Source organism: Engystomops pustulosus, chromosome 2, assembly GCF_040894005.1.
Source record: "Engystomops pustulosus chromosome 2, aEngPut4.maternal, whole genome shotgun sequence".
Classification (NCBI taxonomy): domain Eukaryota; kingdom Metazoa; phylum Chordata; class Amphibia; order Anura; family Leptodactylidae; genus Engystomops; species Engystomops pustulosus.
Genome location: NC_092412.1, coordinates 61,310,194 through 61,321,900, shown reverse-complemented (window position 1 = coordinate 61,321,900; position 11,707 = coordinate 61,310,194). Strand labels below are relative to the sequence as shown.

Below are 11,707 nucleotides of genomic sequence, written 5' to 3'. Positions count from 1 at the left end.
CTCTGTGTGAAATACAGCTGCAAATGGTTCGCACAGGTGGACATGAGCTCTTACAGCCCACCATTCCCAGGTCCATATGAATTGAGCAATCCATAAACCTAGAAAAAAAATTATATATTATAAAGATGTTTTTCCCCACCTACTTAACTGAAATCTCAGATGAATCGAAGGAAGCAGCTTAGGAAGTATCCGGTTACATAGGGGATTACATGGCGTACAAGCGGTGAAATACGGTAATTGCTAATTCTAAAGCACTATTGTGATTATAAATGCAACTATGACTCCTCCACGTTTTTCAGGTTTTTGCTCAAAACCTATACCACTTGATGTATCCAGTTGACAGAGGGGGTGTGGCCTCCATCATATATAGAAGCGGACCATTGGAGGTTAATAGTGCGATTTATCAACATGAATACATTAGTCCTTTTCCACAAAGTTTTGTCTTAGGGTGGTGGCACACGTGGCATTTTGAACCTGTTTTTTAAGCAGTCCGTTTTAAAAAAACATTTGTTTTTGACAGTTTTTCCTAATTATCTTAAAATTGGAAAACGGTCAAAAACTGTCAAAAGCGGATGCGTTTTGAAACTGACTGCTTAAAAATGGGTTCAAAACACTAACTTGTGCCACCACCCTTAGGGTGGTGACACACATGGCGTTTTTAGGCCGTTTTGGGGCCATTTTTAGTTTTCGGATGCATTTTTGACCAGTTTGAATTTAGATGATTGTGAATTAAGATAATAATGCGTTTTTACTAACTAAAAACTGCCTAAAAACGCCATGTGTCACCGCCCTTATTATGCTGGTTCCTCTGAATGTTACAACAGCCAGTTTTCACTTGTGCACACTTTTCTCCACCTTCTCCTCCTCTGAAGTGTCAGAGATGTATTCTGGGATGTTACCTCTGTAGGCTCCTCGTATACACTATACCAGTGATGGCGAACCTTTTAGAGCCTGAGTGCCTAAACTTCAACCAAAAGCCACTTATTTATTGCAAAGTGCCAGCGCAGCACTTTAAGCAGTAATGTATTTCTCCTTGTTCATTGACAACTTTCAATCCTTCAGCCTCCTAAAGATACCAACCCAGTTGAAAGGAGGAGGGCAAATTCATCTGTCATTGTAGGAAGGTTCTGCAGGCAGATTCTTTGAGTTCTGTCTGGTGAACTTCATTCTGGGGTGATGGCCTGGGTGCCCACAGAGAGGGCTCAGAGTGCCGCCTCTGGCACCAGTGCCATAGGTTCGCCACCACTGCACTATACTATTCATTTGTGTAGTTAGAGGGGTTTTCCGTGCTTATCACTACGAGCACCGCTCCCTGCTCTTGTGCTATACAATAGACAGGCTGCTGGGGGTGCTATAGAGTATTGTGGTTCAGGACTATGTAACAGAGCTAACTTCTTACATTATTTTGTATCTTAGACCTGTCTCCAGCACAAATGCAATAATAACAAGGGATGACAACACTACTGTCAGTGTCTGTACACATCCAGTCCCTGAAGAATACATTAGATTCTATGTATCATATGTTACTGTTGTGTGTAATTGCCATGGCGGCCAGGCAGTACATGGCACCAGTTGTAGGTGTCAGTTTGTGTGGTTACCTACAACAGTCCTGTACTACTAGAGATATACAAACTGCACATCTGTGACTGAGGTTGCACCAATATTCTCATTTCTTTCTTGGTAAACTTCTTCACAACTGCCCTAGGGCTATATTTGTCCTATGTGCACATGCTCCATGCAGAAAGGATGTTTATAAGCATCATGACAGTGACCTTTATCTCTTGAACCCTGGCACCTAGAAACACAATCTATGTGTCACATTAAACGAGGGGAATCTCCACAGAACCAGATATTTAGATTTTTATGTACATCTTTATATTTCTGATTGTAACTTTAACAGTAAAAATCTCCTGTTCTGTGAAGCACCCATACATAATCACATATTGTATAACACTAGAGTTGCTTTTCTAGGGGCCATGGTTCAGGAGATCTAGGCGTATGAAGTGTGTCCCCCTCCAGCCTGTCAGTTGAAGGCAGAACGTAGAAGATGCTGCAGGAGACTTTCACTTGGCAGAAGTACATGCACCCTCTGCATCTGTAGCTGAACCTGGGAAAGGGTGATGGAATAATACCATACATATTTTTGGGAAAAGTTACTACTTATTAAAAAAAAAAAACTTTAATTGTAAAAATGATAGTTTGTTTTTTCACATTTATTATCAATTATTGCCAACTTTTATAAAGAAGAACGCATGTAATAAAACAATCCTACCAAGTTAAAGTCTCACATGTCATGAAAAAAAACTAAGTAAAATTTATATATGTAAAGCTTTTCAAGAGATATGTGCTTTTTTAAATGACAATGTCAAAAATTGACCTGGACACTCAGGCATGATGACAACAGTCACGATGGGGTTAATCATGGGTCAGCAATAATGTACCTATATTGTGCTGATATGAAACCACCTTGTACTCATACATTGACCGTGTAGTATGTTCCAGGTTAGTGACAATGGAGCAGATTAATCAAGCTGCCTGAGTGTAAGAATGTGCTTTGTTGCCCATGGAAACCGATTACAGCTCCCCTTTCATGAGCACTGGTAAAATTAAAGCTGCGCTGTGATTGGTTGCAATGGGCAACTAAACACATTCTTACTCTTCAGCAGCTTGATAAATCTCCCCCAATTAGATAGTCTTATGCAAGGTATAAATCCTTAGCCGCATTATACAGAATCTTGTCAGGCTGGAGCTTGGGCAAAAGAATTCTACCATTTTACTGCTACATCAAATTTATTATAGTGGCCAAGGGAGACAATAAATGTCACACATGGTGGAACAGAAGCCAATTTGTGCCCAAATTTGCATTTTTTTTTTTTTAGAAAAGTGAGAAAATCAAACTAGTACTTCTGGAAAGTACAGCAATAACAGCAATTATAAAGGATTTAACACAACCATAACTAAGGCACCCGGGCAGTGTGGTGTGCACCGCACCACAACCAGGCCGCATAATATAGCACATGTCCACTCATCTTTCCATGGAGAGCACTGCTCCTGGCTGTACGCTGCATTCTTCTAGTGCAGTGATGGCGAACCTTTTAGAGCCTGAGTGCCCAAACTTCAACCAAAAGCCACTTATTTATTGCAAAGTGCCAGCACAGCAATTAAAGCAGTAATTTACTTCTCCTTGTTCTTTGACAATTGTTAGTCGTTCAGCCTCCTAAAGACACCAACGCAGTTGAAAGGAGGAGGGCAAATTTGCCTATCATTGTAGGAAGATAATGTAGGAAGATTCTTTGAGTCCTGTCTGGTGAACTTCATGCTGTGGTGATGGCCTGGGTGCCCACAGAGAGGGCTCCGAGTGCCGCCTCTGGCACCAGTGCCATAGGTTCGCCACCACTGTTCTAGTGGATTCACTCTATGATCAGTTAAGTGCTGCGTCAGAATCACCACACTGCCAGAGATATGGTAGGAACATAGGATAAAAAGGCTCTGTAGCTCCTGTGGTTGCACAAGCGCTTCTCCTCACCCCAATTATGCACTGCTCCAGCCTTGTCCTGCCCAGCATAAGCTCAGAATACATCATCACTGTGTTGTCCCTGACAGGCAGAAGTAATCATTCACTGCACCATCCCCCAGCTGCTGTGTACGAATCATCCAGCTCAGGTTGATTAGTCCAGTCTTGACAATTCAGGAACCACTGTGGGTAATGTGTTTTGTAGGCAGCCTGCTTTCCCAAGGTCCTGAATGTTATACTTTTTAAGCAATACCACGCAGTTCAGGTATTAAACATGTTTCTGCACCAATGTTGCTACAGCATTCTCTGGGTATGTTTGGCTCACAATGCATAAACACAAATGGTAGATTTCCTTTAATATGCATGCCTGCTCAATATGAGGAATGTAGGGGGCTGTAAGGTTGGCACTACCCATTTGGATTTTATGGATGCATTTTGGAACGCTTTGATAAAACACCTGCTTTTATAGGATAGGTTTTTCCTTCATTCTTTTCAAAGGGGCTGAATGCAGGCTTAGGATCACAGCCTTAATATTTTTCTCAATCCATTTTTTTTTGGGGGGGGGGGGGGTTTAAGTCTTCAGTAGCAGGTTTTCAGGGAATCACCAAAATACAGAACATCAGCTTTCTATGCATTTCTCTTGCTCCACAAGGGAGCCACTCATAACACCACTGCCTTGCAGAGGAGCTCTACCTTGTCCTGTAGAAAGATCGTGTACACTTGTTCTTTGGCTTGATGGAAGTTTCCTTAGTGTGATGAAGCAGTGAGGTATCCATTACATTTGAAAGAAATCTACCATCAAAATCAAACATGACAAACCAGAGACACATACTCACAGACCCAGGAACTGACTGTGGGTCACTTATACATCCTATTCTTCTAAACAAACTTTTCACATTTTGAAGAGCCAGAAGAGCTCTGGGGCACATTACCAGAGCCCCTCATTGTTGCAGATTCACAGGCTGTTACACTGCAGAAACAAATTACATCAGGGGGAGGGAGACAGTGGCTCTGGTAACACCCTCAGAACCCATATAGCTCCTTTGCAGGATTATAAAAGTTAATTTTAGAAGGAAGGAGGCCATAGATAACAAATATATGAAGATTACTACATTGATGGTGCCACTGGTTTTTCATGCTCAATTTGCCATGTGGCAGGTGCTCAGTACAGTATCATAATAGCATACAAGATAGAAGACCTAAATATACACATTTTTTGCAGGAAAAATAAAAAGCAGCAGCTCATTTACACTGATTTTTGATTTACAGAAAATAATCAGCTTGTCATATGGTGTTATACACTTGTGATATGGCCGCAGGATTTCCACTATGCAGATTACCAATACCATGAAGAGGTGAAGAGGCATCACTGATACAAGTACATGCTATGAACTGTTTGGTCCAATGAGTAAACACAGGCCATGAATACTGTATTTTCATCATACCCACATACTTTATTCTATATAAAGAGAATATTAACCATTAGTTATTTGAGAACAGTTACAAAAAGATTTATACAGGCAATGCATAATAAACCCTTATATCAGAACTGGAACATCCTGAATTTGAGGGTCTTTTGGTCAGAAAGAAAAAAAAGCCATCTTATTTGTAGAAATAAAATGTTATTTAGAAGTGTTGATTTTTATGTAGTCCCTCTTAGATGTACATATCAAAGTAATGTTTCTAGATGTGTACATGTCAGAGGATTTTTTGTCTCAAAAGAATTCTAATCGAGACAACTATAACCATAGGCATAGCAGGTCTCAATACTTACAAGGGAACCCGTCATGATGATCAGTACACTGGTTCTTCAGAACCAGTGGTTTAGGGTTCCAAATTTCTCTGCACCTGTGTGTTGTGGCAAGTGAAGCCATTGCAGTACACCATGGTATTATGGTAGGTATGGCACACACCCAATAAAGCTGGGGTGTACTATGATAGCTTTACTTGCAGTTTGAGAGATGGTGCTGGAACATGATCTTCAGATTTAAGTGTAATTTATTTATTATTTATTGCTGCAATATACAGCCCTCACACAAGTCGATTTGGGACCCTAAACCATAGGGTTTCTGACTAAAGTTGGCTTACAGTTCCCAATCAAACTGACAGGTCCTCAATGCACAAGGCCTTGACCCATCAGGGGTAATTATGAAATATTTTATGTATGCCCCTATAAACATCTAACTACAATGATTTACATAGTTTATATACAGGACTATATACAGTTATGACAACAAACTCCAAATGTCCATAGAACATCCCACTGTGACCATTTTCCGTGCAGTTCTTTCCATACATCATAGATAACTTTCATTGTTAAGTGTTCACTTTTTCATATTAACCATTCTTTCTATGAGAGACTTCCTGGTCCGCTCTACCTCCATAGTAAGACGCTCAATCTCTGCCTTCAGACGTTCATTCTCCGCCACCAAGTGAGAAACTTTCTTCTCATTCTCTTGATCCTTCTCTTTCATTCGGACCTTTCCGCCTCTGGGTTGGGCGTTCCTCTTCCGCTTTGTTCCACATTGGCTTCCACTAGAGTCTTCATCCTCTGTATGGGTTTGGGATGGAGAGCTACTGCAGCCGGAGTCCAGGTCTGCAGCCGCCTCCTGTGTGTTATTTGGAGACTCTGAGGAAGTTGATGGATTGTCAAAGTCATTCTGTGATCCCTGGGTTAGGAATTCCAAAACCTCAGAAGGCAACTGATCCACCACCGTTTCTAAAGCCACCACTTCCTCATCGGTAAAGTTCACTGGTAATGTGGAGTCTATTGACTCAAGTGTCCACAGATATGGAGAGCTATCCAGTGTTTCCACCTGCAGGGAATAAAAACATTTAACTATTAAATGATGCAAAGCGTATGTGTTCTCCCATATTAGCTCTTCTGGACATCAGCAGAACAAAACACTACATTTCTTCTACATCAGGGTGAACACATGAAACTACACAGCATGTAAAGTCACTTATTACAGCACTAACCTGCTCATCGGATACCAACTGGAGTGACGCAGCATTTTTTGTTTCTGAGGACAAGATGTCTTGTAGGTCCTCGTACCAGGCCTCCAGCTCCAATCCCGACAAGGGGCCGGCGGGGCCGCAGAACGGCATCGATTCTGCCATCATTTTTGACAGTCTTGCTGCGCAAATACTTCACACTAAGGAGAAATGTTAAAATTACTCAAATTCTTTGAGACAATTGCTTGTGAAGATCAAATTATGTAGCAAGTACAACCAATAGTATACCCAAATCAACACAATAATGGAGCCTGCAGAGCAAACTACACTACACTTTTTGTTGCATGTTGGATCAGGGTGGGTCCTGCAATCCCACGGCTCAGCCATTTGTGGGGCACTAGGTCTGGTCATAATTTTATTAAAAGAAAACGACAACACATCTTTCCAATATTAGAGGTTAAGGCACTGACTGTGGTTATCTTATATTTGTTGTACATATACTCCTTTTTTCTAAAATCAACAATCTAGCTGACCCCAAAGGTCTGAGCTTTCTTCCTAAAGTCCATTGTGTAACAATAGGCTGTGAAGATACGAAACTTGCAGCATCTGAAAGAACAGATACTGGAAGTCTGCGCTACCATTTCTTCTGTGTTGCCATCAGTGGAAGGAGAGGGTTGCATTGACAAACCAACAGAACAGGTAGAACTTTGAACACATTTTATAAGTGGTCATAAACTTGTAAGTAACTTATGAAACCATTGTTTTTCTTGTGAAATTCAAATTAAGTTTATGGGAAGAGGGTCCTATAACACAAAGAAAAAAAGTTGGACACCCATTGGTAACACCTGCAGTAGGTGCGGTCACCAATCACAGGTGACAACCATGTAAATTTTGGCAACCACTTATCAAGACCTCCGTGTCTATCCCCGTGTATCGTCAGTAGTGCCGAGCCACTGTATTTCTCTCATGTTAACCATGTACATGCATTTAAATCACAGCATTGCATGGGCACCGCAAAAATGTATTCCATTCAAAGTCATCAGGGGGTGGCAACCTGTTACTCTAACAGCCTCAGGTCTTACAAAATTGATATAGCAAGTTACCTCAAGTGTGATGATGAATAAAGATAGTCTTCCTCTTCCAACACTGGAAAAAAAAAAAAAAAAAAAAGTAAGTTATAAGTTACTTTCCAATACAAGGTGAGACTTTAAAGGACCCTCATACGGCATGTCACAAAGCTTATGTCTGCTACAGTGTATACAGCTTCCATCAGATACATCTCACCCTCACAGCAAACCCAATCATTAGGTGCAGTGTTCTATTAGGACATGTTGTGACCATGTAGCATTATCCATAATATTAGGCTCTTAACAGACTTTCACTAGGTTTCATTTATGGATCAATGCTACAAAACCTGCAGTAGCGCAATTCATTTGGTGATAAAACCACAATAAACATCAAAATATCCCATTCAAGTTAAACAGAACAAAAAAAAACCTGACAGAAAATGGAGGACCTTCACATTTGTAAAGTTTGACATGAAGTGCTGAAAAAGACTTATTTTAACATAATTGATATCTTTTCCAGAAAGAACATAAACCACTTGTCTGCGGCTAGCCAGTCTATAGGGGGTTTTCTTCATGGCAGAATACCATCTAGATATTACCCTTAACTACAGTCTAAAGACTATGCATCATCTCAACAACTTCGGTTAAAGCTGCATTCTTGTCATGACATTGAGAAAATGGGGACGAGAAATAACCACCCCGAGCCCTTCTGAAGACAAGCCCAGACATGATTACAGCAAGACATCACCATCAGCCAAATCAATCACTGGTCCTCTGACACATCTAATGTATGGGCACTAGATCCATCTCATCAGGAAACTGGACATCCTTTGCCAATTAAAGGGAACCTACCACCACGGATTTACCTACAAAGGTAGATAAGGGTGGTAGGTGCATCTGTAGGACGTGAGGATAGCCCTTAAAGGAAACCTACCATTTAGAATGGCAGGGGTAAGCTGTAAGTACCGAGCACCAGCTCAGGGTGAGCTGGTGCCGGTACTTACTTTCGTTAGTGTTATAAACCGCGGTATCGCGGTTTTAACACTTTTTAAACTTTAGAGCAGGAGAGGCTTCAGCGCTGCGCGCGACATCTCCGCTATTTCCTATGTAGGCGCGCGCACGATCGTGCGCACGCAGCGCCGAAGCCTGTTCTGCTCTAGAGTTTAAAAAGTGTTAAAACCGCGACACCGCGGTTTATAACACTAACGAAAGTAAGTACCGGCACCAGCTCACCCTGAGCTGGTGCTTGGTACTTACAGCTTACCCCTGCCATTCTAAATGGTAGGTTTCCTTTAAGGGCTATCGAAGTTATATGGTAGGAGGATCAAAGAGGCTACCAGGACATGGAGTGTAGCCTCAGGCTCCAGCTACTCCGGAGGAAATTTATATATTAGCGAAATAAAATAGATTGAATAGATTAAAAAGGGCTAATCCTCACGTCCTATAGATGCACCTACCACCTGATCTACCTTGATAGGTAGATTTGTGGTGTTAGGTTCCCTTTATATCCTTAGCGGATGAGGTTTTAGAAACCAATTCCTGATCTACAGTCTATTATTTCCAAGGCGTCATGGGGGATAGATGTCCAGCAGCACAGTTTGCAGCCAAATATCTGTCCCCATTGACATCTATGGCACCAGGTCATTGTGTAGTGAGCACAGGTGGTCTCACTAAACATGGAAAACAGAACAGATCCTATGTTATTATTTACAACAGCGATGGCCACTCGCATCTCCCAGCTCAGCTCTACTGCATGCGGCAGATAGGATACTATGTGCAATCGGCACAACTCCTGTGTGTCATTGTCTACCAGCACATACAATATTTATATTCCACAATTGCCCTTTCTGCTCTATAACATGCTGTCTGCAGATTAACACAACAGTATTCATGCCAGCCTTTGGTTACAAATTATGTGTTCCATCAGGCTACATGGACAAAATCTACACGAATGATGTCCTTGAGTGCCCACTAGTCCTATGCCATGTTACATCCGACACATCACCCCTATTTAAAAAACCATTTTTTACATCATTGAAGACAACAACAGCCCCCAAATCACCTGTCAGTAGTAGAAGATCACACATCAGGGCATTACATTACAAAAAGTCAACGATTATTTACCAATATCCAAAGCAACAAATGTAACATTTCTTTAAAGGTTGAAAGCAGGACATCCTTACTATAACAATGTACAATTTTCCAGATCACACATCACATCAAAATCAATGCAAAAATCCTTTTTTAAAAATTAATTTCAGTAACTTGTAAGACAAGGCATCTCATTCCCTGTGTGGTGACAATATCCTGAACCCCAAGTCAGGTTTTTGTGACCTTGACAAATAAATTGTCACAGTTTAGTTGGCATATAGGAGGTGCTAGAATATTTTCATTAATTAAGACCAATCACATCGTACGACCACAGTGATCGCTGGGATCACATCTCCAGTAGAGGTTTCGGATAGACCTATTATTAGATACATAACATTGTAACCAGTCACTACCCCCTGGACTTATGTAACCCAATCCACAAACAATGGAGCAGTAGTAGTAAATGAATGGAGACGGGATGGATGGATGGATGGCTGACAGATGACCTCTCACCTTTCTCCACGTAGGGTCTGTTCGCTGGTGACAGGGGCAGTAACCGCGGCGGCGCAGGTTGGTGGTGAGTGGGTTCTCGTTTGGAGACCAGGAGTTCATGTTAATCATCGTCTGCGTCTTCAGCAAAACGACTGAAGGACAAAATGCCGAAACCTGGGTTATATATGAAGAATTCCGCCAATGGGAAAGCGTACACGAGGCACGTGACCCGAAGCCAATCCTGCTCCTGGGCCGGCCGTCTGCTCGCTAGGCATCTCAATGGAGTATGTTATTATGTAATGCCAGACTATCACCAATGGGAGAGCAGAGCTGGGCTCTAGAGCGAGGCTTGAGACGCAGAAGGGGGCGCGGTCAGGATGACGTAGCGCGGGTGTGACGGGGGAGCGAAGTGCGGAAGTGCGGCGCTGGAAGTCACGGGTTAGGATGAGTCACAGGGGATGATGCAAGAGCTGGCAAGCCGTGGCCAAGACGCTGGGAGAAGATCCAGAGGGACTTTCCGAGCTGTGTCCACATGTGCTGCTGCATGTGTAGTCTGATGTTCTCACTACTTATGTTTATGTCAGGATGAGCAGATTTCTCTGTTATCACTTTAAAGGAATAATCTAGACTACTTTTGATCACCTATCTAGGAAAGCTAACATTCAAATCCATCATGATAAACCAGGGGACCCTACTGGTAGATCCAGACACCAGGACTGTGGTAATCTGATATTTGTTATACATGGCCTCTTTCCTTCTAAAAATCAACTTTTAAAATTATGCTAATGAGCCAGAAGGGCTCTGGGAGACTGTTTCCGGTGTCCTGCTGCAGCTTCATAGGCTGCTCCGCCACTCGCTCTGTGTGAAATTACAGCAGGCAGAGGTAGTGATGGGAACTCCGGCTCTTCTTAGTGAGCTGGCTCCGCTCACTAAGAAGAGCCGGCTTTTCTGGCTCCTGAATGGCTCCCTATTAAATCTCCCCACACCACTCCACTTTTAACTCGATTGTATCACTAGTAGGAGGAAGTTTTGAGGTTAGCCTGTGAAGCTACAGCATGGAGGGGCTCTGCTAATGCACCGCCATTGGCCTTTAGGCTCATTAGCATAATTTTACAAGATGATTTTTGAAGGAATGATGGATATCAACTATAAGAAAATTGGCACAGTCAAAGTGCCAGGATCTATGATTAAGTGTCCCTGGACAGATTTTGATGGTAGATTTTCTTTAAATGTTTGGTGAAACATTTTTTGGTGCTTGGTCACCCAGGTCAACTCGAGTGTTAATTGTAATTTATCTGATTAAAATGCTTGTGGTTACCCATTTATGACATGGTGAAGTGAACCATCAGATCCCAGTCAGAAGCCGACTTCCATCACTCATCAGTGAATGACCCATCAGTACAAGGGACCCGCTTTATCCAATGGATGGCCTACTCAGACTGACAACACAGGAAGTAAAGCCCCCTTGGAAACGGAAGGCTGTCTGCGAGGGCCAGCTAGTGGATGAAGCGGGTCCCTTGACCCCCAGAATTTTCGGTTGCACACATACCTATAAACCAGAAGTACTGCAGAGGCTATTGGGGCGTGG

General features: G+C 42.2%; 1 protein-coding gene across 1 annotated transcript; it reads right to left on the bottom strand.

The window, feature by feature from the left end:
- Window positions 1-4,940: 4,940 nt before the first annotated feature.
- DDIT3 (DNA damage inducible transcript 3) lies at window positions 4,941-10,299 on the bottom strand. Its single transcript, XM_072134887.1, has 4 exons — window positions 10,141-10,299; window positions 7,573-7,615; window positions 6,494-6,669; window positions 4,941-6,330 (listed from the first exon to the last, which is right to left on the bottom strand). Exons 3-4 carry the CDS (start codon window positions 6,635-6,637, stop codon window positions 5,839-5,841), a joined length of 636 nt encoding a protein of 211 aa, XP_071990988.1. The 5' UTR covers window positions 6,638-6,669; window positions 7,573-7,615; window positions 10,141-10,299; the 3' UTR covers window positions 4,941-5,838.
- Window positions 10,300-11,707: the final 1,408 nt, after the last annotated feature.